Source organism: Odocoileus virginianus, chromosome 20, assembly GCF_023699985.2.
Source record: "Odocoileus virginianus isolate 20LAN1187 ecotype Illinois chromosome 20, Ovbor_1.2, whole genome shotgun sequence".
NCBI lineage: Eukaryota > Metazoa > Chordata > Mammalia > Artiodactyla > Cervidae > Odocoileus > Odocoileus virginianus.
Window position 1 is genome coordinate 20925286 of NC_069693.1, and position 27000 is coordinate 20952285.

At 44.9% G+C, this 27000-nt stretch overlaps 1 protein-coding gene and 1 long non-coding RNA gene across 7 annotated transcripts in view; one reads left to right on the forward strand and one right to left on the reverse strand.

Annotated features, from left to right (window-relative positions):
• Nucleotides 1–453: 453 nt before the first annotated feature.
• On the reverse strand, nt 454–9637 carry POP4 (POP4 homolog, ribonuclease P/MRP subunit). 6 transcript variants are annotated; one of them, XM_070451033.1, is made up of 7 exons: nt 9388–9637; nt 7367–7419; nt 5500–5726; nt 3838–3915; nt 3625–3686; nt 1814–1915; nt 454–868 (listed from the first exon to the last, which is right to left on the reverse strand). In XM_070451033.1, the coding sequence occupies exons 1-7, from the start codon at nt 9392–9394 to the stop codon at nt 732–734; spliced, it is 666 nt and encodes a 221-aa protein (XP_070307134.1). In that variant the 5' UTR covers nt 9395–9637; the 3' UTR covers nt 454–731. The 6 variants fall into 6 exon arrangements, with proteins under 6 accessions (XP_070307134.1, XP_070307135.1, XP_070307138.1 ...); XM_070451034.1 differs by having other exon boundaries at nt 5500–5723; nt 9388–9636; XM_070451037.1 differs by lacking the exon at nt 9388–9637 and adding an exon at nt 8876–9119.
• The window catches only part of LOC110139315 (uncharacterized), a 47474-nt gene continuing 29928 nt past the window's right edge, over nt 9455–27000 (forward strand). The window contains exons 1-3 of the long non-coding RNA XR_011482158.1: nt 9455–9544; nt 15264–15457; nt 16331–16698. This is a non-coding gene — a long non-coding RNA (uncharacterized lncRNA). The remainder of the gene's footprint in view (nt 9545–15263; nt 15458–16330; nt 16699–27000) is intronic.

A 27000-nucleotide genomic window follows, 5' to 3' on the forward strand; every position in this document is an offset into this window, starting at 1 on the left:
TCAGGCTTTCCTAGCAGGTTAGACCTTGGGAAAGGCTGTAGTCTTATTTTCCCTTCAGTCCACCTTCCTGGGGAGCCTAACAGACTCAGGAATTGAGAACACTCCATAGGCTTAAGCTCCCTGCACTGGAACTTTCTTCTGCTTTCTAGAAACAGCAAAGCGAACCTTGGTTAGGTCAAAGAGCTTGACAGAAGGCATGATTTAAAGTGACCCATCAAAGATGCAGGTCACCACTGAGCTAATGAGACGCGGCGCCTCATGGCACCAAGAGCAAAAGTAGAGGCACGAGCCGGGGACGGCCTCCGGCCTCTCCCCCTCCGTCCTGGCCGTGCCGCAGGAGTCACTCCTGTGGCCTACTCACGCCCACACGCATGCTTCATCACACAAGCTACTGACTTATCAAACAGCCTTCTGAAAACAGAAAAGTATGAAAAGGAAAAACCAAACAAACTGTTTAGGTCAACTTGTGTTAATCCTGGTGCTTCCTGCCAATCTTTTCTTTCCATGGGAGTAACAGGAAAACGAGAGCATCTGTAAAGACACATCCCGCTGGACCCTGAATTCTGTGCTCAGTACAGTGTGCTTCTCCCCAGATGACTAAATGTCCTTAACGCTGATTTAAACTGGCTGGAAGTGGTCTATAACCAGAACTGGCCTGACCATCTCTTCCCTGAAAGGCGGATGTTTCCAGTCTTTGGCTGGCATAAATAATCCCCTTAGGCAGTAACAGCTCACAGGTCAATTGTTCCCTTGGCTTTGAACTTTTTTGCAGACCGCTCACTTGACCGCAGCTGGAATTTGCTACCATAAATGTAGGAAATAAAGCCATCGATCTCCACGGTGAACACACAGTTTTGCTTGGGGATAACTGAAAAAAAGTAAGAGAAAAAGGATAAGGAAAAAAATTCTGGCAGTAAGTTCACTTTTACGGAAACTATTATTCCCAAGATGTTTGTATTAGAAAATAAACAAAGCTACTAGGAAACACATTAGGGAATGGAGGAACCCACAACGGTAACAATACCAGGATGAAGGTGATGATTCTACCAGAAGGTCAATTTACTCACATTTTAAATATAACTCAACACCTAGTTTTCAGGGTGAAAGGCCATGAACCAAACTCCCAGAATCAGAAACTCCCAGAAAAAGTGCCAGAAACAGGTCTTGCCACATAACTTGCAGACAGACTCATGGCTTTATGCTTCCTGGGGAAACTTGTACACCACTTTCTTAGATTTAAAATGAGAGCAGAAGAGTATATAGGGAAATGGAAGCAAGCAGCAAGAAATCCAAGGGTCAAAAATAAAAGGAACAACCCCCACTGTGGTTTTGAAATCTCTGGATTTGTGGGCAAGGTGGGGGTGTGGGAATCCTGACAGACCAGGTGCTCCTCTGCCAGAGCGGTGAGCACAATGGGCAGATGAGTGGGGATCCGCTCCCCTGGACCCCAGGGCGCGGGCTCCGGGAACTCCAGGGGCAGGCGCTGCCGTGGCTTCCTCCCTACTCCCTCTGGCTACAATCCTGGGAGGCAGCAGCCTTTGGGCAGGTGGAGGGTCCCAGTCCTGGAAACAGACCCAGGTGTCTGGAGGCACAGCCAAGCAACCCTTCCTTCCCTTGATCATATCTGGCCACAGCAGCTGGGCTGACGAGTGTCTCAGGGAGAGCCTTGGGTGCCAGGATGGTCTCTGCAGGCTTGAGATGTAAGGGAGGCAGGGATCTGCTGGCTCGAAAGGCCAAACTACCTTTAGAGCCCTGAGGAAAGGGCCGGCGAGTTGGCTGGGGCAGCCACAGCCACGGCCATCCAGTGACGTACCTTTCAGGCGGTCTTCTTTAGTGATAATTTTGAAAACGTGCTTTGTTTCTTGTAGAAGGATCCCTGTAACACCCACATAGGAGGGGCACTTGGATTTTGTAACTGCAAAGGAAAAGGGCAGTTCAGGGCTCAGGCCTCTGTGCTATTAATGGAGCCACAGGCAGCCAGGCCTGTGGGGGATGAGGGCTCTGTTCCCAGCCTTGAGCCAGCGGAGGAAGAAAGAGCAGCAGGCGGGGTGTGGTGAGGGGCAGCACTCCCATCCTAAGTGCTGGCTACTCAGCTGGGCATGGACAAGCCCAGGCTTCCCAGTCCCTCACTGGGGGCGTTAGGGCCTGTGCTGCTCTGATAAGGTGTCCCTCAGTGGGCCTGCTGCCACAGGGGTCCTAGGCAGGATCCTGGAGCCAAGGGGTCACATGTGTATCTAATACCACCAAGACACACAGTTGGGTTGCTCTGGCAAGGCCAAGTCTCGCTTGTAGGACCTGAATGAACACCTGTTCACCATGGTCCTCCTGTAACCTCCCACGCTCTGGCCAGACCGGGAGGCCACTAGAGGTCACCCAGCAATGAGCTGCCCCCACGGCAGCAGGCCCTCGCCCCCTCCAGCCCACCCCCATTCAGTGAGCACATGGTCACTGGACGCCTGCCGTGTGTCTGGCACTGTGCTAGGGCGGTGCTGGGCACGGTAGTGAGAAGGGCAGTCCGGTCCTGCTCTCAGGGGGCTACTGTTCTAACGGGGCAGGGGTAATACACACAGACAACTGTAGTTTCTGATAGTGACGAGTGCTACGAGAAAAACACAGGGCAGGGCAAAGGGGGAGAGGGGTCACCTTTAGTAATGGTAGACCCCCTGGGAAGCGACATCTGAATAGAGACCCAAATAATGAGAAAGAATCAGTCTGTGAGCACAAAGAACTCTCTGGACAGAGGGAAGAAGCAAATGCTAAGACCCTGAGGCAGGGCCAGGCCTGGTGAGGAGCAGAAAGCTGGCCAGTGTGGTCAGACCTGCTGCCCAAGGAGAATGGACAGGCTGTTTGGACCACAGTGAAGAGGCAGAAGGGACACAACTTTTTCAGTTAAAAAAAAAAATCTTTCGTCTGGCTGCCTGGTCAGGGGAGGAGCAGTGTGTTGGCAGGAAGAGGGTTAGGCAGCTTTGCAATAATCCAGGGGAGGAGGTAGCAGCTTAGACTTGGATGTTAGGGTGTGCTCATGCCTTGGAGGTGGGGATGAGGAAAGAAGAAATGTGGATACTTCTTGGGTTTTCGGCCTGAACAACCAGTGTGAACAGTGCACTGGTATTTGTGGCCCTCAGAGGAGTACTAAGTGGTATCACTGACAACGATCTCAGTGGCAACTGAGATGACAAAGACCAGGGGAAGGGCTGATCTGAGGAGAAGCCCAGAGTTCTATTTTGGATGTGTAAAGTTTACAATGTCCACTGCACATCTGGGTGGCTATATACAGTAGACAGTTGAATTCAAAGAGTTCAAGGGTAAGGTCTGTGCTGGAGATGACAACTTGGTGACTGTTGGTCCACAGCTGACATTTAAAACCACAGGATTGTTCAAGTGAGCAGGCTGTGTGTGAGTGCCAGCAGCTGCGGTGTCCTCTGGGATACGAGCAGGGGTCTTTGTGTGGAGAAGGTACACAGAGATCATCTAAGAGTATCCAACAAATGGTCAGAATTGACTAAGACATCTATAGTCATCTCCTAACCTAAGTGCTGGTGATGTGGGGATATCAGCAGTGAAAGGAACTGTCACTGAAGGATGGCCTGGGCATCCGGATGATGTGCTCTTTAAGCCAATTACCTGAAACAATAGCGCCGTGAAGATCTGCCTTTAGAAGCTTGGCCTGAATCATCTGTGGCTGCCTAAGAGGTAAATAGAAGCCTTCAATGTATACCATGATGATAAATTCTGAAAGAAGTAAACAGGTCTACAGACTTCTGCAGCCAGGCAATGCTGATAGCAGGGTCCCTTGGGTTCTTCCCCAAAGGGCAAGGCTTCAGAATTGCGACTCACGTGTCTGGTTTGAGGCCGTTGCATAGATCCCGGATGTACTGTTTCCAGAGTTCATGTAGAGGGAGAAAAAGACTGTATCTGTGGCAAATTCAGAGAGAGGTAAAAAGTCAGGCAATGTGACATATACAATATATGACAATGTAACATCCAAAGAGCACAGAGTGTGGCTTGATGCCAAGGACCATGACCTGGATCACTGGGGCCTGGGTGCAAATCCTAGTTCTACTTCCTATAACTGCACTGAAATCCAGTACTTTCACCTCTCAAATCTTAGTTTCCTCTCCAGTAGAACACTCTCAAGGCTAAGTTTTTGCTAATGAGAAGAGAAAGATGTTGCCTTCCTCTGCCCCTCCGTCTTTCCTGCTGGTCAGACGCAGCCGTGACAGCTGGAGCTCAGGCAGACGCCTTAGACGAAGACGGTGCAGCAGCAGGGATGCGCCCACGGGTGCACTCCGCGGTGTCTGGTGGCTGCGGAGCTGCCTGTGCGCCAGCAGGAGGGTGTTCAGCCGGACTTTGCACAGAGAAAAGAAGCCACTGCTGCTGGCTTCTTATTCAGTCACTGCTGTTTTGAGGTTTTCTGTCATAGGAAGCTGACCCCAGTAAGCCCTCAGTAAACAGGACTTGCTGGTTGTCGTAAGCCCATGTGCAAGGTGACAGGGTCTGTCTGGAGGGTGAGAAGTGGTGGGGTGCAGGGGAGGAAGCAGGTGAGAGGACCCCAAACGGGCCTTCCTGGTGCTTCATGAGGAATCCGCTTAATGAAGCTACTGCTTAGAGAAAATGAGAACCTCAGGCTGAAACCCAGAGAGGACTCTCTTGGTGGGGACACGGGCGAGGCACACCAGGGGCAGGCAGCAGTCCCTTCTCCTCCCAAAACGCAGCTGGTTTTGTGAGGGGCCATGAACAAAGTGACAGTCTCTGTCTTGGGGGATGTGGGAGGCTATTTGGCTACAGATCTTGGAGCCAAAGCATATGAACAGTCCTAAGACATGCAAATACAGAACTGTAGCCAAGGAGGGATGGGGTGTCAGCTGGAGGGAGGAACATGTCCTCCCACAGAGAGTGATGTCTCTCTCAGAAACTTCTGAAACACAGGGGCAGCACGTTCTTTGGCAAATAAAACCCCAATGGGTGAGTCTGTCTAGTGCTATTAAAAGCTACAAAGAGATATATATTAAGAAGTATCAGTTCCTTTTGTTCTAAGAAAACTGTCGCCCTGTTGTCATGGGTGACAGACTCACTTTTGGCACTGGCCTTTTTAGTTAAGGATAGGACAGAAGCCAAACGCAAAAGGGTCTGAATTGGTAAAGGAAGGCTGCCCCCTTGTGGCAGAAATGGGAGAGGCTCTCTTAGCTTAAGTGGAGCAGGGGCTGCCTCTTTTCCCAAAGTGAAGTTGCTCAGCTGTGCCAGACTCTTTGCAACCTTACGGACTGTGGCCCACCAGGCTCCTCCGTCCATGGGCTTTTCCAGGCAAGAACACTGGAGTGGGTTGCCATTTCCTTCCCCAGGGGATCTTCCTGACCCAGGGATCGAACCTGGGTCTCCCACGTTGCAGGCAGACTCTACGATCTGAGCCCCCAGGGAATCCCCCAGCTTTCCAAACCCGTACTCAGTACCAGGAAGACCACGCTGCTGGGATGGAAAGGCAGGAAAAGCTCGCCATACCTCTGCTGCTCTGGCTTAATGTCAAAGAGCCGCAGCTCCCTCCTCTGCTTGGCAGAAAGGCCTTTAGATTTCTTTCTCTTTTCCTTTTGCTTCCGGTGAGTGAAGTATTCCAGGACCACGGCCTTGCGTTGCAGGTGGTCCTCCAGGGCTTGCTGGCTCATGCGGGGCATGCTCCGCCTCAGGAAGGCCCTCACGAAGGCCTCGGCCCGCTGGGCTCCCATGTGCTGCTTGGAGACAAGATGGTGCGATGCTGCTCTGGCTGGGACCACCCAGGCCCCCGGGCACTCCCGCACACCACCGCAACAGCAGGTGGGCCACCTTCACTGACCCACCTATCTACCCACCGAGGCCCACACAGCCTCTTGTTGGCCGAGTGTCCGCCAGCCCAGCTCGCCAGAAGTGAAAGCCACATTTAAATGTCAATTTGTGACTGCCGCACAGACCCATCACCTCAGACTCCAACTTCCTACTCTACTTCTTTGCAGTTAAAAATAAAAACAAAAAGCCACAGCAAAAAACCAAACGGACAAAAACATTGTATTTGGAAGAAAAGACTTCTCTCATCCTTGGAAGGGAGGAAAGCTTGAGAAATGATAAGACAACAGGATTTAATCAATCATGATCAAATGAAGGCAAGCGATGGCCTCGAAGGAAATGATCCTAACACTAGGGAAAAACAGAATAATCAAGAACTCCAGGTTGGGCCCAGCTGCAGCAATTTTGACACTGGCCGTATCATTAATACTCTTTGAGTCTTCAGCCTTGCGGACGTGGCATGACTACTCTCCTACTTGGTTCTGGCACTGCATGAAGAAAGACACTGTCAGCATACCTTAGCCCTGCACGGTCACTCTTTCCCACACAGAGCAGAGCATCGTGTGACTGCGACAGCACCTGCGCTTAGAAAGGACTTCTGGACAACGTAACTGTCAGGACTGCGTGTAATTCTTGAAAGAACATGCACTGCTGTCCCTCAAGTTGAAGTTCCACCAGTCTCTTCCTCATTCCAATGCCTCTGCCCACATTCGCCACACCCCTAGCGAGCAATGTCTACTGACGTTCTCCCTCTTGGCAGGGCCATTTCCTGGACTTCTGTTGCACTAACTGGGCTGCAAACACCTTGGAGCTCATGTGTCGAGAGTAATCAAGCTCTCATTTCATGGAGCAGTCATGGGCTTGGGGATAGGTGGGAGATGGGGATAAATGTGATACATACAATCTTCAAGGCTCCCCATAGTAAGGAGGGCCGTCAGCTTCAGCTCTGTACTTTTAAATGCTAAGTAAAAATTCACTATCATCACTATTATTATTGTAAGAGGACACTTGATTCTTTTTTTGTTTTTGATATTTGATTCTTTAAACACCTAAGTGGCCCACCTTTCATGCAGAAGCCAAATAAAGGTATATCAGCTTTTCAAAATCTTGATTTCCTAAGTAACTCCCTCATTATGCGTCACCAGTGAACCTTCTGCCAAACTATGTTTGGAGCACCCAGATATGATCCATAAATTACACTTATGAAATATGATCTGTCTTCCCTTTTCAGGAGTGAAGGGGGCAGAGTAACAAGGTCAAATGACAGTGCTCACCATGACAGGTTTCAGGTGAGCACAGCCTGGTGTCCCCTACATGGTGAGGGGACACAGATCAAGAAGTCCCAGTTTACCAAACTTGACTCTGGGAAAGGAGGCCAGCAGAACAACAGACCTTGATTAAACCTAATATGTCTGCTGGAAACATGAGAAGTCAACTGTGGGAAAGGACATCTAAAACAGCACTAAAGAAGCCACTAAAGCACTTAAGAAGCCACTGAGCCATCTTGGTCATCACCTCTGGTGCTCCCAGACCCCCTGCCCAAGCACTGTACCTGAACGTCGAACTCTTTTGCCTCCTTCTGAGAAAAGGCATGGTAGACTGCACCTAGGGGATTAAAACCAAAACAAAACACAAACACGGAAAGATCAATCCTGTTGGCTATGGCTAGAAAACCTAAGACTCTTCTAACTAGGAAAAGCACTTTGCTTATTGAGGGACAGAAGACAGGTGGTACGGAGAGCACAGCACCAAAGCTTTCTCGGATGTCTACGGTCCTACCCTCCGGCCACATCCATCCAAGCAGTCCCAGTGGTGTGCTTTAAAACAGTGCTTCTCAAACATGAATCTGTTGCTCTAGAACTCTAATAATGTATCTCATTGAAAAGTTATGTGACAGGGCTTTTCAGGATGAGGAGAGTTGAAACTATTACATTTTGTTTACTGTTTGATGTTTAAAAAAAGACTTTTTACATTCACCATCAATGAAGCTGAGATGCATCATACAACTGACGGTATCCTAAATTGATAAAATACCATAGAGCCTTCTTCAAGCTCAAAATACATACTGCTCAACATGGTTTCAACCTTCAAAACTTTTCACACTCTTGTTTCTTAATTTCTTCTGAAGAAGAAAACCACAGCATTGGGGACAGAATATGGGTGTCAATAGAATGAGACAAAGGCCTGGTTTAAGGGCCAAAGGACTAGAAAATATGGTTCATACTACACTCTAAATTCCATCCCAGCTCTGTTGTGCTTCCTTGAATACATTTGAACAAACAAACCAAGGTGGTTACAAGCTTCGTATACAGAGTATGATTCTCCCTTAACTGGAAGACAGGGATTGAAATCTGTTTGTAGAAAGCAACTTGCAGGATATGGACCACCAGGGATGCCTGCAACTGAAACAGGTGCCTAGCATTAAACCCAGAAGCCTTTTTTTTTTTTCCTCCTATAACAGACATCTAACAGTTATTGAGCCCTCAATACTTACCATGCCCAATTAAAAGCTACGTACACTGTATCTCATACTTTCTGAATGACCATTTTAAAGGTATTATTATTCCTATTATATATTCCCAGGTGGCGCCAGTGGTAAAGAATTCGCCTGCCAATGCAGGAGACACAAAAGAAATGGGTTCAATCCCTGGGTTGGGAAGATCCCTTGGAGGAGGCAACTCACTCCAGTATTCTTGCTTGGAAAATCCCATGGAAAGAGGAACCTGGTGGGCCACAGTCCATGGGGTTGCAGACAGTCGGACATGACTACCCACGCACACACACATTCCTATTATGCACTGAGAAAATTGGAAGTTCAAATATGCTGAGACACTTAACTCGATCACGCAGATCGAGAGGCAGAAGTGGAACTTAAAATCCAGTTTTAAGGGTGTCACTCCCCTGCCTATATAAATTGCCTAGGGTGCTTGCTCACCTCCTCTCTGCTCAAACTCTCAAAGCCTTGGGTTAGTGGTATTGTTCCCCAGCGCGCTCTCTGCGCTTTACACCAGAAAAGGATCGTTCACAGAACAGCTGGCTGGGCAGGCACCATTATCAGTACCTTCAGTTCAGTTGCTCAGTCCTACCCGACTCTTTGCGACCCCAGAGACTGCAGCAGGCCAGGCTTCCCGGTCCATCACCAACTCCCAGAGCTTGCTCAAACTCATGTCCATTGAGTCGGTGATGCCATCCAACCGTTACAAAAGGGGAAAGCGGGTTGAAGAGAGGAAAAGGGCCTTGACCACGCCACCACGGGATATAGCAGCCAAGTCAGACCAAGGCCTCGGGCCCTTCTCTAGCACCACTCACCAGGGATCAGGGCAGCCCCCCCCCCCGCCCCCCCCCCCCCCCCCCCCTTCTGCCCAGAGAACCCGACATCAGTTTCTAGTTCAGAGACTGCGCCAGGCCAATCGGGACTCCTGGCCACAGTTACACTTCTAGAAGGCGGGACAATTCCCACGGCAGTTCCGTCCAGACTCCCCTGCAACTCTGTCACCCGCCAATACCTAGACCTAGTCTCCGGCTCTCTAACACCCCACCCCTCTCCAATTTCGTGGCCCTCAACCCGCTTACTCGTCATTCTCGGACCGCTTCCGGTGCGCTCCGCTGACGTCTCTTCAGGCGTCGCTCACTCTTTATCCGCCTCTACTTTCTTCAGCAGCCCTCAACCACTACAGTCTCTCTCGTCCAAGTTTGTGGCGCAGACGTTCCTTGTGCCCGAAGTCGCGCGGTAAGCAGGCTGACAGACCGACGACCTGCTTCTCGGAGCTGGAGTCTAGGGCTCCTGGCTCAGGGGGTGGCGCGCCCGTGACGTCACCGACGCGCGCCGACTTCGGATGACGCCTGCGCCTCGGGGCTGACCCCGGCGCGCGGAGTGCTGTGGGCTGACAGAGTCCCTGTTTGATTGCGCTCTCTGCGTTTGTGTGTTTTGTAGGCGAGGGACTGCCAGAAGCAGTAGGGTTGGGGTTGGGGAGTGTGGAATGTTTGTGAGGTCCTGGAATAGAGGGAGATGAGTCGACTTGGAGAGAACGGAGGGAGGTTGGGGACGCGAGGAGGGTGGAAATGGGTTTGGGGATGGTGGCGGTGGTGGAGGAAATGAGGTCTGTGCGATCCCTGCTCGCTACAGGGTCAGCGGAGGCACGGAAGTTGGGGCAGGAGGTTCTTGTTTTGTCTCTGCTGCTAGCTAGCTGTGTGATCTCGCTTAAGGCACTTTCCATCTCGGGGCCTCACTTTTACCTTGTACTGTGAGTGGGGTTGGGCTTGATGGTCTCTGGAATATTAGGTTCTGTCAATAAGGTAAAAGACAAGGAATGGATTCTTATTGCCCTGGGGATGGGTTCAAGAAATGTGGCTGGAAGGCCTGGTGGAGATCTCTTACAACTGACCCAATGGTGCACAGAATCGTGCAGTCTGAACTTTTGCCCCGTGCTGAGCCTGGGCTGGGTGCTGCCCAGGAAGAAAAGCAGTATGACTCTTGTCTTCTAAGCAGGTGGTTCTCAACTTTCAGTACGGTATAAACTCCCTTTAAAGGGAAAACTTTTCTCAAGGAACACTGGGAGTATGTCCACACATCCTAGTTTTAGAAACATTGGCTTAAGTTTCTTTGAGTGGTGACCTTGTATCATTTTGATATTAAATATAAGACTGCAGGCCCTGAAATTGAGTGAATTGTCTAGTATTTACCTTGTATGTATATTACCATCAAAATGGAAACAGCGTTGAATACAAACTGTATTGCACTTTCAGACCCCTGAAAATACTTAGGAATCTCTGGGACTAAGTTTAAGAAACTGCTCTTTGGGTTAGTTATGTAAACTACCATTCCTTGTTGTTCAGTTGCTAAGCCATGTCTGATTCTTTGCAACTCATGGACTGCAGCACATCAGGATCCTCTGTCCTTAACTATCTCTTGGAGTTTGGTCAACTCAAGTGCACTGAGTTGGTGATGCTATCTAACCATTTTATCCTCTGCCACCACCTTATCCTTTTGCCTTCAGTCTTTCCCAGCATCAGTGTCTTTTCCAGTGAGTCGGCTTTTCCCATCAGGTGGCCAAAGTATTGGAGCTTCAGCTTTAGCATCAGTTCTTCCAATGAATATTCAGGGTTGATTTTCTTTAGATTGACAGGTTTGATCTCCTTGCAGTCCAAGGAACTTTCAAGAGTCTTCTCCAGCACCACAGTTTGAAAGCATTAATTCTTCAGTGCTCAGCCTTCTTTATGATCCAACTCTCACATCCATACATGACTACTGGAAAAACCATAGCTTTGACTATACAGACCTTTGTTGACAAAGTGATGTCTCTGCTTTTGAATACACTGTCTAGGTTTGTCATAACTTTCCTTCCAAGGAGCAAGCGTCTTTTAATTTCATAGTTGCAGTCACTGTCTGCAGTGGTTTTGGAGCCCAAGACAATTAAATCTGTCACTGCTTTCACTTTTTCCCCATCTATTTGCCGTGAAGTGATAGGACAGAATACTGTGATCTTGTTTTTTTGAATGTTGAGTTTTAAGCCAGCTTTTTACTTTCCTCTTTCACCCTCATCAAGAGGCTCTTTAGTTTCTTTTCACTTTCTGCCATCATAGTGGTGTCATCTGTTGATACTTCTCTCAGCAACCTTGATTCCAGCTTGTGATTCATCCAGCCCAGCATTTCACATGATATATTCTGCCTGTAAGTTAAATAAGCAGGGTGACGGTATGCAGCCTTAACATACCCCTTTCCCAACTTGGAACCAGGCCATTGTTCTATGTCCAGTTCTAACTGTTGCTTTTTGATCTGCATACAGGTGTCTCAGGAGACAAATATGGTGGTCTGTTATTCCCATCTCTTTAAGAATTTTCTGCGGTTTGTTGTGATCCACACAAAGTGAACTAACATATCTGTATTTTAAAATAGCACACAACAGTAGAAGACAGCCAATTTCAGTGCTATACTCAAGGGAGGCCCTTTTGAGCAGGGTTGTGATTATGGAGATAAAGGAGAAGGCAGACCTCAGTCTTTTAAGAGTTTTTCTAGGGTTGTTAAGAGTCTTAACTCCCAACTGACCCTGGATGAGTCTTCTGTAGAATTCTCTGATTGTGTTGGGGTGAGCACTCCCAGAACTGCAGTTATTCCATAGTTTCTGATTACTAAATTCTTTTTAAAAAGCAAACAAACTACTTAATTGTCCACAGGAAATAAATGTATATATATCCAGAGAGATGCCTGTCCTTATAGGTATGTTATTGTGATTGTCATTTAGCAGAAATTTGAAAACTATTTGATGTTTGAAAATAAAGGATTAAACAAATGAAGTATGTGATAATTAATTAGGTAGGTTAATTAAATGCATTATAATCACAGGGTAAGCTTCAAAAATTCATATTCCTTGCCATCCTGGAGATTCTTATTTAGTTGGTGGGTCCCAAAGAATTTTCCCAGGCAATTTTGGAAACTATAGTATGGTATGTTTTATATAACTTATATAATGGAATACCATGCAGCCATTAATCAAATGACATTCTGTTTTTTTTAAAGTGTGCAAAATATTAATGTGTGTAACCAAATAGTACAAATAGAATATACACAAAAAGGACTGGAAAGAACTATAATAATATACTGAAAGTTTCTGTACCTGTGTAAGTGAACTTCTGAGAGATTCTTTTTTTGTCCATTTTCTAAATTTTTCTCAGTGAAAATAAAACTTCCTTAAGTTTTTTTTTTTTTATACTTATCAGTGGTAAACTTTCAAACATGGATACACATTTTCCCACTAGCGACCTTGTGAATGTTCCATGGGCAATCAAGGTTTGTTAGTATCATGCAGATGACTTCCCCCTACCCCTGACAACTTATTGTAAAGAACTTCAAATATACAGAAAAATGGAAAGAAGTCTGTAGTGAACACTCTTATGCTCTTAGATTATACAATTAACATTTTGTTTTATTTGTACAAGTTTCTTTTGATTGCTGCTTTAAGACATTCAGGCTATTAGATTGAGTACTCAAGGAAAATTCCATACGTAAAGTCAGAAAGATTAAGCTTCAGCTATTAAATAAGTGCATATCTATGAAAATTAGAACCCTCATTATAAATAAACACAACTAAATCCATAGTCAATGAACGTTGTAATCCTCCAAGTTCAAAAAAGTTAGCATGTTATTTTATATATTGTGCATATTTACATATGTGTATATACATAGATAGACATATGTATATACACATTTATACATGTGTTTGTAAATTTTTCTTCTGTGTTTCTTTTAAATGACTAAAGAGGGATAAGGCCTGTCCATGCTGCTTTGCTACAACAGGAAGGCCTTGTCTGCAATGGGTTGACAGCAGTACTTGCTTCCTAGGGTTCCTTTGGGCCCCCAGTGAGATGATGCCCGTGTTCAAATGGCCTGGCGTAGATAGCACGGTTTGAGAAATGAGAGCTATCATCATCTTCATCCCTGCAAAGCTGAAACAGTCCCTCCGGCTCAGGGTTATGAACTTCCCTGGCCCTGCTTTGCCCCTGGTCTGTGAACTGGTCCAGATGTGGTATATGGACAAGAGGAGCTGGGGATGGTGGTGGTGTTGGGGGTGACCTGGGCGCAGTGGCAGCAACATTCTTTAGGCTTACTAGTGCCACTCTGCCCATTCTGACAGAGTGAAGAGACTAGGCAGCAAGGTACTAGCGCTAACACTGGACGTTTCTTTCAGGCAAACCCTCTCCTGCTGGGTAATTGGGTGATTTAGCTACAAGAAGCAAAGAACTGACGTGTAAAGGAGGATGGCATGTCAGTCCGTCTGGTCAAGAGGAAGGACTGTGTCCTAAATCAATTTCAGATCAACCATTTAGGTTTTTGAATAGCAAGAACTATAACACATGTCATGTGTGGTCAAATTGCAGTGTCTGAAAGCCAGGTCACTCAGTCAACATCCAGATGTCACGCTTCAAGGCTACCTACCTTGATCCCACAGGTCTAAAATGCAACTCTAGTAGATTTGCTCAGTTCCCTGAAGAAATTTCACTCTGCGCTGAACCCCCTGGGAAATGCTTGGTTTTGGTTTTCATGATGCAGTATCTACACGGGATCGCCTGGTGACTCAGCGGTAAAGATTTCCGCCTACAATGCTGGAGACCCAGGTTTGATCTCTGGGTCAGGAAGATCCCATGAAGAAGGAAATGGCAACCCACTCCAGTATTTTGCCTGGGAAACCCCATGGACAGAGGAACCTGGTGGGCTACAGTCCATGGGATCACAAAAGAGACACAATTGAGCAACTAAACAACAACAACATCTGAATGCACAGGAGGCTCTTTGGGGTCCTAAGAGGTCTCCTTCGGTGGACGTGTGGGGTAATTCTTGAGGCCCTTGAAGGATTTATAGGGAAACCACTGCCGGCTTCATGGGGCATGTGTGCATAAAGCTCCTGTTTCTCCCCACCTGTGCTTAACTTTGGGGAAGTTGTCGTTGGCTCCTGGCTGAAGAGCTGTGGGTTTACATATGTGTGTGTCCAGTCTAGTTCAAAATGTGGGGAACTGGGAGGGAGAAGGAGCTGATATAAAATCACCCCAAACGAATTGGGATGGACTAGAAAATGAAGAGACCTGGTTTTGTATTGAGTCTCAAAGTCCTGTGGGAAGTAGGGGACAAGATGGTATTCTTTCTTCTCTTCTGTTCTCTAATATACACCATGCAGCTTAAGATGTAAACAACAACAACAACACAGTATATAGGACATGCAGGAACTCTGACCATAATCAAGAGAAAAGAATGGCCACTACCAGAACCATAGATGACCCAGATGTTTGAATTGAAAGATGCAGCCTTTAAAATACTATTATAGGACTTGCCAGGTGGGACAGTGGGTAAGAATCCACTTGCCAGAGCAGGGGACACAGGTTCTATCCCTGATCTGGGGAAGATTCCACATGCTGCGGAGCAACTAAGCCCATGAGCTTCAACTATTGAAGCCTGTGCTCTCTAGGGCCCATGAGCCACACCTACCGAGCCCAAGCGCTGCAGCTGCTGAAGCCCTTGCACCTAGAGCCAAGCCTGTGCTCAGCAACAAGAGAAGCCGCCACAGCGAGATGCCCATGTGCTGCATGAAGAGTAGCGCCTGTCTCTGAAACCTTGCTTTTGGAGCATCAGTGACTGTGAAGGAGGCCTCCACGCTTTGCCCATAGGAGCCAAGAGGAGGGCTTCAGTCCATCTGACGCTGGGGTGGGCAGGATGACCAGGTGCCAAAGACAGGACATGTATATATATAATATTTGTACATTGAATTTTTAATCTGTGTTCTAAATTTCTTCTGCCCTGTGCCCTTTGACTTAGGTATCAAAGAAACCTATGAAGTCCTCCTCAAGAGAAAAATCCTCCCCCAGTGGGAAAAATGCCTTTTTGAAAAAGTTCACAATAAGTTCTACCAAGAAATGATAGTCAACAGTCTCAGCATACTTAACGCTGTGTATAATCCTAGGAACGATATTAACATAAAGGACCGGAATGTGTTCCTGGTGGGAAAGAAGGCCACTGGCAAAATGATGATTATAAAGTGATGCTGTTACAGTGGACACATGGAGACATCTGGGAAGGCATTTACCCCACCTCAGATGTTCCCCCGGGAATAATAGTTAGCCCCTTCCATTTCTGGGTTTTCCAGGTGACTCAGAGGTAAAGAATCCTGCCAAGGCAGGAAGATGTGGGTTCCACCTCTGTGTCGGGAACATCCCCTGGAGAAGGAAATGGCAATCCACTCCAGAATTCTTGCCTGGGAAATCCTATGGACAGAGGAGCCTTGTGGGCTCTCGTCCATGGGTCACAAAGAGTCGGACATGAGTAAGTGACTGAGCTCGCACGCATCTATTTGCACCAAGTCTTAGTTGTGGCATGCGAGCTCTTACTTATGGCATGTGGTTTCTAGTTCCCTGACTGGGGATTGAACCTGGGCCCTGTGCACTGGAGGGCAGAGTCTTAGCCACCGGGCCACCAGGGAAGTCCCCGTCTCCCCATATTTGAAAGGCTTCCTGCCAGAACCTGGTATAGATCGAATAGAATATTCTTCACACATAGCTTATGTTACAGATGGTTATCTGAAGTTGAGATGATCAGCAGAGAAGTTCTTTTCCTCTGTGGTTGTTCAGTCACTCAGTCATGTCCGGCTCTTTGCAACCCCATGGACTACAGCACACCAGGCTTTCCTGTCCCTCACCATCTCCCAAAGTTTGCCCAAGCTCATGTCCATTGAATCAGTGATGCTATCCAACCATCTCATCCTCTGTCGTCCCCTTCTCCTCCTGCCCTTAATCTTTCCCAGCATCAGGGTCTTTTCCAATGAGTCAGCTCTTTGCATCAGGTGACCAAAGTATTGCAGCTTCAGGCTTCAGCATCCGTCCTTCCAATAAATATTCAGGGTTGATTTCCTTTAGGATTAACTGATTTGATCTCCTTGCTGTCCAAGAGATACGTATCTATTCCTTTTCAAATTCTTTTTCCCAGTTAGGGTGATGCATAATATTGAACAGAGTTCCCTGTGTTCTACCATAGGTCCTTGGACAACCTGACTTTGAAATTAACAGACATCCCCCGACCTGGCTGGGAGTCTGAGATGGAGAGCAGCATGTGATCAACACTGAGAATCTGTTTTGGCCTGAAGAGGGAAGGCAGGAAAATGACATGGAGAAGAGGCACATACTCTGTGTGGGACGGAGGCTGTAACCCTCCCACAGTTTTATCTTTCTGCAGGTCGACCTGTGTCTCGGTGCATACCCGGTTTGAAGACGTGTTCAAGTCTATTGTTCATAACCAGAATCTGATGTCCCTGAGCCTGGACTGTGTGCCCCATTCCCTAGAGATGGTCTCACTTTTGGGTGAGGCCTTGGAGAATCCAGTTTGCAGCATATGCAGCATCTGAGGTGAGTTATTCCCTGTTGGATGCTCACTGTATGCAGGAGGGGGATGGCTGGATGTTGGCGGGCACAGGTACCCTTTAGATCATTCTTGTTTGTTGTTTAGTTGCTCAGCTGTATCCAGCTCTTTGCAACCCCATGGACTGTACCCGCCAGGCGCCTCTGTCCATGGGATTCTCCAGGCAAGAATACTGGAGTGGGTTGCCATTCCCTTCTCCAGGGGATCTTCCCAACCCAGAGATCAAATCCAGGTCTCCTGCACTGGCAGGCGGATTCTTTACCATCTGAGCCACCAGGGAAGCCCCCGCTTTAGATAATACCTCCTGATATTTCTCCTGGATGCCTCTCATTCCTTAAATACTTTAAGCACATGGCTTGTTTCTCTCCCACCAATGTTTATTCCTGTCATTTTGGGTGGTTTGGTTTCTACATGGATGATTTTTCTTTTTTCTTTTTAACTGGAGGATAATCACTTTACAATGTTGCATTGGTTTCTACCATAAGGCATCTTGAATCAGCTGTAAGCATGCATGTGTCCCTGCCCTCCGGAGTCTCTCTCGCACCCGTCCCTTCTGGGTCATCACAGGGCACCAGGCTGGACTTCTATTACACAGCAGCTTCCCACTAGCTGTACACGGATGATCTTTTCTATAACTTGGCTTCTCATTTCTTTGACCTGTATGTCTCTAATCATCTTGTCCCTCTGCCCATTCTCAGGCATAGAACTCCCTGGTCAAACCTTAGAGAATGGGGCTTTCCCCGAGGTTCAGTTGCTGGGACTCCACACTTCCACTGTAGCAGGCGTGAGCTTGATCCCTGGTTGGGAACTGAGGTCCTGCTTTTCTATTTTGTGGCCAAAAATAGAAAAATAAGTAAATAAATAATAAAGAAATAAAAAAAAAACCCTTACAGCCTGCCTATATATAAAGTAGATAATCAATAAGAACCTACTCTATAGCACAAGGATCTCTACTCAATATTCTGTAATAACCTATATGGGAAAAGAACAGTTATATTTATATGTATAACTGAATCATTTTGCTATATACCTGAAACAGAGCATTATAAATCAACTTTATACTCCAATATAAAATAAAAATTTAAAAACTTAAAAAACATCCTTAGAATCTGCCTGATGGAAAATTTTTAAATATTTATTTATTTAAATTGGAGGCTAATTACTTTACAATATTGTGGTGGTTTTTGCCATACATTCACATGAATCAGTCATGGGTGTACATGTGTTCCCCATCCTGACCCTCCCTCCCACCTCCCTCCCCGTCCCATTCCTCAGGGTCATCCCAGTGCACCAGCCCTGAGCACCCTGTCTGATGGAAATATTAAGCAAGCCAGAGAGATAATTTAACATCTTTCAGTAGCCACATTTGGAAAAAAAAAAAAGGAAACAGGTAAAATTAATTTTAATATCTTAACATATCAAATTCAGTTCAGTTCAGTCACTCAGTCGTGTCTGACTCTTTGAGACCCCATGAACTCCAGCATACCAGGCTTCCCTGTCCATCACCATCTCCTGGAGCCTGCTCAAACTCATATCCATTTAGTCAGTGATGCCTTCCAACCATCTCATCCTCTGCCTTCAATCTTTCCCAGCATCAGGGTCTTTTCCAGTGAATCAGCTCTTAGCATAAGGTGGCCGAAGTATTGGCGCTTCAAAGCCATGGATACCTGGAAAAGAATATATTACTTCTGGGTTCCCCACAAATAGATAGCTTAGTAAGTTAATGTGAATATTTTTCAAGAATGACAGCAGTAGAAAAAAGAATCTTTTCACAAGCCCCAGAAGTCCTACCTTGTGCCCTGGGGAAAGATTTCAAACCATAGATCTGTCTGAGATTAGCCTGCCATCCCTGCCAATGAAAGTCTTTCTAGGGACGTTTATATTGCGTGAGGACTGACTGCAGGTTTGAACTGGGCATCAGTGCCAGTGAGAGTTCCAAGGCTGCGTCCAGGGTGAGGGCTGAGGTTCTACCCTGACTTGGACAGAGAAAGCCAAACCCCGACCCTGTCGTTCAGTTGCTGAGTCACGTCCGAATCTTTGAGATCCCATGGACTGCAGCACCCCGGGCTTCCCTGACCTTCACTATCTCCCTGAGTTTGCTCAAATCCATGTCCATTGAGTTGGTGATGCCATCCAACCATCTCATCCTCTGTTGCCCGCTTCTCCTGCCATCAGTCTTTCTCAGCATCAGAGTCTTCTTCAAGTGAATCAGCTCTTAGCATCAGGTGGCCAAAGTATTGGAGCTTCAGCTTCATCATCAGTGCTTCCAATGAATATTCAGGGTTGATTTCGTTTAGGATTGACTGCTTTGATCTGGCTTCCCTGCTGAGAAATCTACATCAGGCACTGTTCTTAGGGCTTTAGAGTCCTAGCCAACAGAGCCAGTCTTTCTGCAAAGCCCCTTGCTTAACTTCTAGACATTTTGTTTCATTCAGACCATAGCATTCTCACTGGTTAAAAAAAAAAAAAAATACCTTTGGTACTGCGTATTCCTGATCTGGGAAGAGGGTTGGAGGACAGGTCCAGAAACTTGTTATGAACACGTGTTCAGTTGTTAACTGTGGGACCTAAGTCAGTGTTTCTCGGTGTCGGCACTGCTGACATTTGAGACTAGATAGATGTTTGTGGTCAGGTATGTACTATAAGGTGTTGATTATCACTCCTGCCTTCCACCCCCTAAATTACAGTAGCAATGCCCTCTTTGTCTGGTTATTGAATTAATTGTTGTTTTAGTCGCCAAATCGTGTCTGACTCTTTGTGACCCCATGGACTTGTAGCCCGCCAGTCTCTTCTATCTATGGAATTTCCCAGGCAAGAATACTGGAGCGGGTTGCCATACTTTATTCCAGGGGATCTTCCTGACCCAGGGATCTAATCCGAGTCTCCTGCGTCGGCAGGCAGATTCTTTACCGGTGGGCCATCAGAGAATCCCAATACTGAATTAATAATCAACTGAGTAAAAGTAGATATGGCACCTATGGAAGGTGTATGGGGAAAGAATGAAATAATTATTTCTCCTGCTATGAAAATCAGACCTTCAAAGACAGGACCTGTGCCATATTAATTTTTTTCTAATATTCAGAATAGAAATGAAGGGATAGATTAAACAGGAAAAGATGATTGATTTGAGACATGTATGGGATTGTAATCTATAAGCCTTGGAAAGTAATTGGTTGCGTTTGGTGGTAGGGCTAAGGGGAGTTATAGATAATTTCCACATTAACCTGATAAAAGCAACGTTTACCTATTGAAATGAAGATGACAGAAGAATCAAAGCTGATTTGAGTTTTAGGTGGAGTGAATTAGGCTTGGGGGACTCCTTAATGAAAAAAATCTGAGAGTCTAAGAAAGTGAAAGTGTTAGTCTATCAGTCATGTCCGAATATTTGAGACCTCATGGACTGTATGTAGCCTGCCAGGCTCCTCTGTCCATGGGATTCTCCAGGCAAGAATACTGGAGTGGGCTGTCATTTCCTTCTCCAGGGGATCTTCCCAATCAAGGGATCAAACCCAGGTCTCCTGTATTGCAGGCAGATTCTTTACTGTCTGAGTCAGCAGGGAGGCCTAGGGAACCAGTTAAATTTGAAAAACCAAACCACGTGGAGTGCTTGGTCTGGAGATAGAGATTTTTGATTCTTCAACTTTTAGGTGTCATTTTCAGCTAAAATAGGTTGATACTCTGATTGGATGTTTTCAGTAGTGCTGCCCTGAAAATAGGGGTGCAAGTATCATTTTAAATTATGATTTTCTTGGGATCTAAGGCAAGAGTGGGCTGACTGAATCAGGTGGTAACTCTATATTATAGAGTTTGAGTCAATCCCCGTAGTGTTTCCCTTTGTGGCTGTACCCACCCACTTGCATCCGCACCCACAGTGTAGGAGGGTCCCTTGTTCCCCTTGCCCTAGGCAACAGTTTAATCTTTGTAGATCTTTGGGAGGATGGTCATTCTGAGTGAGTAAGCTGATGCCCTGTTGCAGTCTCGATCGGCGTTTCTCTAAGAGTGATGCTGAGCATCTTCTCATGTGCCTTTTGGCCATGTGGATGCCTTCTTTGAACAAATAATGTCCATTTAGATCTCTAGCCTGTTTTCTGTTGGGTTGATTGGCTTTTGATATTGAATTGCATGAACTGTTTGCATGTTTTGGAGATGGAGTCCTTGTTTTTAAATTTGGTGGCAAATATTTTTTCTTCGTTGTGAGGGTTCTCTTTTTCCTCAGCTTAGTGTTTTCCATTCTGTGCAAAAGCTTTCGAGGTGAATGAGGCCCCTTTTGAGTTTTCTTTTATTTTTCCTTATTGTAACAATTGATCCAAAAAGAATTTCTTGCAACTTATGTCAAAGCTTGTTGCACCTGTATTTTCCTCAAGAAGTTTAGAGGAATTGTCCCTCCCCTTAGCTCTTTAATCCATTTGTAGTTTCTTTTTATGTGTGAGGTGAGGGAGTGATGTAATTTCAGTTTCTTTTCACCATTTAAAGAACCTCCACCCTATCCGCCATCCTGGCAGTTAACAATTTACATTCCCAGCATCACTGTAGGAGGAAGATTTCCTATTCTTCATAACCTCTTCAGGATTTACTATTTGTAGACTTTTTGACAAAGACTATTCTGACCTGTGTGAGCTGATACAGCACAGTAATTTTGATTTGCATTTCTTTAAGATTTCATGATGTTGAAACCTTTTCATGTGATTAAAAAAAAAAATCACTGTGAGTAAAACTGACCTCAAGAGTTTGGCCTCTTAATTGTCTGCTCTGTTTTGAATTCTTTTTCCAGGACCTATCCAAGGATATTTGTTGAGGACAGGTGCTTTTCCTTATATCCCCTTCAGTTCAGTTCAGTCATTCAGTCGTGTCTGACTCTTTGTGACCCCATGGACTGCAGCACACCAGGCCTCCCTGTCCATCACCAGCTCCTGGAGTTTGCTCAAGCTCATGGTGATGCTATCCAACCATCTCATCCTCTGTCGTCCCCTTCTCTTCCTGCCCTCAATCTTTCCCAGCATCAGGATCTTTTCCAATGAGTCAGTTCTTCCCAGTGGGTGGCCAAAGTACTGGAACTTCAGTTTCAGCATTAGTCCTCTGAATGAATATTCAGGGTTGATTTTCTTTAGGTTTGAGTGGTTTGATCTCCTTGCTGTCCAAGAGATTCTCAAGAGTCTTCTCCAACACCATAGTTCAAAAGCATCAATTCTTTGGCACTCAGCTTTCTTTCCAGTCCAGCTCTCACATCCATACATGACTACTGGAAAAACCATCGCTTTGATTAAGATGGACCTTTGCTGGCAAAGTAATGTCTCTGCTTTTTAATATGCTGTCTAAGTTTGTTATAGCTTTTCTTCCAAGGAGAAAGTATCTTTTAATTTCATGGTTGCAGTCACCATCTGCAGTGATTTTGGAGCCCAAGAAAGTAAAGTCTGTCACTGTTTTCATTGTTTCCCCATCTGTTTGCCATGAAGTAATGAAACTGGATGCCATGATCTTAATTTTCTGAATGTTGAGTTTTAAGCCAGCTTTTTCACTCTCCTCTTGCACCTTCATCAAGAGGCTCTTTAGTTCCTCTTCACTTTCTGCCATAAGAGTGGTGGCATCTGCATATCTGAGGTTATTGATATTTCTCCTGGCAATCTTCATTCCAGCTTGTGCTTCATCCAGCCCGGCATTTCACATGATGTACTCTGCATATAAGTTAAATAAGCAGGGTGACAATATACAGCCTTGATGTACTCCTTTCCCAGTTTATAACCAGTCCATTGTTCCATGTCCAGTTCTAACTATTGCTTCTTGACCTGCATACAGGTTTCTCAGGAGGCAGGTAAGGTGGTCTGGTATTCCCGTCTCTTGAAGAATTTTCCACAGTTTGTTTTGATCCACAGAGTCAAAGGCTTTGGTGTAGTCAGTGAATAAGAAGTAGATGTTTTTGGAATTCTCTTGCTTTTTCTATGATCCAGGGGATGTTGGCAATTTGATCTCTGGTTCCTCTGTCTTTTCTAAATCCAGCTTAAACATCTGGAAGTTCTCAGTTCATGTACTGTTTAAGTCTAGCTTGGAGGATTTTGAGCATTACTTTGCTAGCATGTGAGATGAGTGCAATTGTGCGGTAATTTGAACATTCTTTGGCGTTGCCTTTCTTTTCCCCTTACCTGGGGAATATTATTAATAAAGGCCCAGCAGCACAGGTTTTTCAGTTGTAATTAGCAAAAGCAGCCACAAGGAGGCAGCATTTCTTCATGCGCCATTGGGTGTTTTTGACAAATTTAATTTTTGTTTTCTGTTGGCATACAGTTGATTTCCGTTCTTGTGTTTTTTTAGGTTTACTTTAGCAACTTGGTTCAGTTATACACAGATGTGTGCCTATTCTATAGAAATAACTGTAGATGTATTTCTGGGTCTTTTCCCATATAGCTTATTTCAGTGTGTTTAGTAGACTTCCCTGTGGTATCCTGTAGGTCCGTTTGGACTTCTTGTGTGCATATGTTAATCCCAAACTCTTAATGTCTCCCTTCCCCTACTTTTTTTTTTTTTAAAATAATCATAAGTTGGTTTTCTTCATGAGTCTGTTTCTGTTTATAAATTCATTCATTCATATGAATTTATAGATTCCACCTGTAAGTGATATGATATTTTCCTTTCCCTCTCTGACTGACTTCACTGTGTATGATGAATCTCTTGATCCACTGATGCTGCTGACAATGGCAATTTTCCTTCTTTTTGATGCCTGAGTATATACCAGTCTAGATGGATCAGTGACTTCATTCCTCTATTGATGAACATTTTGGTTGGCATTCTGTCTTGGCTATTGTCAATAGTGCTTCCATGAAAAAAAGAGGTGCATGTATCATTTAAAATGATGATTTTCTCCAGGTTAAGACAAGGAGTGGGCTTGCCGGATCATGTGGTTAATCTGTATTTAATATTTTAAGAAACTTACATATCACACATTCCTTTGTGGCTGCACCCATCCATTTACATCCCCAGCCACAGTGCAGGAGGATTCCCATTTCTCCTTGCTCACAGCAGCGTTTAACCTTTGTAGATCTTTGGGAAGATGGACATTCTGAGGGGTGGGAGCTGATACCTTGTTGTCGTGTTGATTTGCATTTCTTTAATAATTAGTAATGCTGAGCATCTTTTAATGTGCTTAACCGCCTTTTTTATGCCTTCTTTGGAGCAGTGTATATTTAGATATTTGGCCCATTTTTCTGTAGGGTTGTTTGGTGTTTTGATATTGAACTGCCTGAGCAGTTTGCATGTTTTGGAGATGAAGTCCCTGTGGGTCTTAGTTTACTAACATTTTTTTTCCCATTCTGAGGGTTGACTTTTCCTTTCCTTTAGGGTTTCCCTTGCTGTGCAGATGCTTTTACGGTCCATGAGGTGCCTGTTGTTGACTTTTGTTTTATTTTTCATTAAGTGGTGGATCCAAAAAGAACTTGTTGTGATTTATATCAAAGCGTGTTCTATGTATATTTTCCCTCAAGAGGTTTACAGTAATCATCCCACCATTTAGATTTTTAATTGATTTTGAGTTCGTTTTTCTGTACGGGGTCAGGGAGTTGTCATGATTTCATTCTCTTTTCCTTGGTTCGAGGAGCTTCCGCCTCATATTCCACGGAGGCTGTCCACATTTGACGTTGCTAGCATCAGTATGAGGGTTCCCTTTTCTCCACAGCCTCTCCAGGATTTACTGTTCGTAGACTTTTAAAGAAAGGCCAATCCGGTCGGTGAGAGGCAATACCTCATTATAATTTTGATCTGCATTTCTCTAAGATTTCAGGAGGTGAAACTTTTCCACTAATTTTTTTTAAGCAGTGTGAGTAAAACTGACCCCTCCAGAGTGGCCTCTTGACCATCTGCCCTGTTTTGAATCTTCTCCCAGGACCTTCCCAAGGATATTTGTTGAGAGCAGCTGTTTTTTCCTTCTGTCCCTCTGCCTGGTGAATATGAAGTGCCCAGTAAGAGGTGTGTTCAGTTGTAGTTACCAAAAGTGGCCACACGACGGCAGCATTTCTTCATGCTCCACGCTTTTTTTTTTTTTTTTAAATAATTTAGGTTTTGGTTTTTTTTTCCACTTTGAAGTAGAGTTGATTTCTGTTGCTCTGATTTAGGTTTACAGGAACTTGATTCGGTTATACACAGACCTATATCTATTCTTTTTCAAGGTCTTTTCCCATAGAGGTCCTCTCAGCGTGTTCAGTAGACTTCCCTGTGCTATTCAATAGGGCCTTTCAGATTATCTTTGATAATAGTGTGTATCTGTTAATCTCCCAACCTCTTAATGTCTCCATTCCCCTACCTTTTATTTTAATAATCATAAATGGGTTTTCTAAGTCTGTGGGTCTGTTTCTGTTTATAAATTAGTTCAGTTGTATGAATTTATAGATTCCACCTGTGATTTCATATTTCTCTTTCTCTCTCTGACTGACTTCACTCAGTATGATAAATCTAGGTCTCTCCATGCTGATGACAATGGCCTTCTTTTTTTTTGCTCTTTTTGATGGCTGAGTGTATTCCAGTATGTAGATGGACCAGTTACTCTTCATTTTTCTACTGGTGGACATTTTGGTTGATGCTCTCTACTAAATATTGTCCACAGTGCTGGACATAGGGTTGTGAGTGTCATTTTAAATTATTATTTTATACAGATCTAAGGCAAGGTGTGGGCTTGCTGGATCTTGTGGTGACTCTATATTTAGTATTTTAAGGAATCTCCATACTTTTTCCCTTCCTGGCTGCACACACTCACTTACTCCCCACCCACAGTGTAAGGGGCTTCCTTGGTGACTCAGCTGGTAAAGAATCCACCTGCAGTGCGGGAGACCTGGGTTCGATCCCTGGGTTGGGAAGATCCCCTGGAGAAAGGAATGGATACCTACTCCAGTATTCTGGCCTGGAGAATTCTGTGGACTGTAGAATTCCCTGTTCCCCATGCCCTGGGCAACACTTAATCTTTGTAGATATTTTGGAGGATGGCCATTCTGATGGGTGTGAGTTGATATCTCATAGTTTTGATTTGTCACATTTCTCTAACAGTGATGCTGAGCATCTTTTCATGAGCTTTATTGCCATCTGGATGCCTTCTTAAGACAAATGTCTATTTAGATCTTTGGCCTGTTTTTCTATTGAGTCTGTTTTTTGATACTGAGTTGAATGAACTATTTGCATGTTTGGAGATGAATAAATTGTTTTTAAATTTGATCATAACCATTTCCCCCCATTTGAGGGTTGTCTTTTTCTTTCATTTAGAGTTTCCCTTGCTGTGCAAAAGCTTTTGAGGTTAATGAGGTTACTTTTGTTGAGTTTTGTTTTATTTTTCATCTTTTTAAGAGTGAAACCATGAAGTTTGCTGTGATTTCAAAACCTGTTCTGCCCATATTTCTCTCAAGAAGTTTAGAATATCCACCCCTCCATTTAGCTCTTTAATATATTTGGAGTTTCTTTTCTGTGCAAGGTTAGGGAGAGACATAGTTTCGTTCACTTTTCCCTCGTTTAAGGGACTTCCACCCTGTTCTCTGTTCTGGCTGTTAACAATTTACATTGCCAGCATCAGCGTAGGAGAATTTCTTTTTCTCTAAGATCTCTTCACCATTTACTGTTTGTAGAGTTTTTAACAAAAGCCATTCTGACCTATGTGAGCTCATACTTAGTCCTAGTTTTGGTTCTCATTTCTTTAAAATGACTCCATGTTGAAAGGTTTCCATGTGATTAAAAAAAAAAAAAACTGTGAGTAAAAACTGACCTCTGGAGATTGGCCTCTCGACTGTCTGCCCTGTTTTGGATTTTTTCCCCCAGACCTACCCGAGGACTTTTGTTGAGGTCAGGTGTTTTTCCCTTACATCCATCCCCTCAGGCCTGGGAAGAGTAAATACCCATCAGCACAGGTTTTTCAGTTGTTGTTATGAAACGCGGCCACAAGGCGGCAGCATTTCCCCGCAGTCCGTTTTTTTTTTTTTTTTCCTGTTGAAATAGATTTGATTTCTGATGTGTTTGTTTTCAGTGAACAGGAACTTGATTCAGTTATACACAGATTATCTATTCTTCTTCAGGATCTTTTCCCACATATGTTATTACAGTGTGTTCAGTAGACTTCCCTGTGCTAACAGTAGGTCCTTTTGGATTTTCTATCTGATAATAAGTAGTGTGTATATGTTAATCCCAACCTTTTAGTGTCTTCCTTCTCCTACCTTTTGATTTTCATAATCATAAGTTAGTTTTCTAAGTCTATGAGTCTCTTCCTGTTTACAAATCAGTTTATTTGAATGAACTTATAGATTCCACTTGTAAGTGATATGATATTT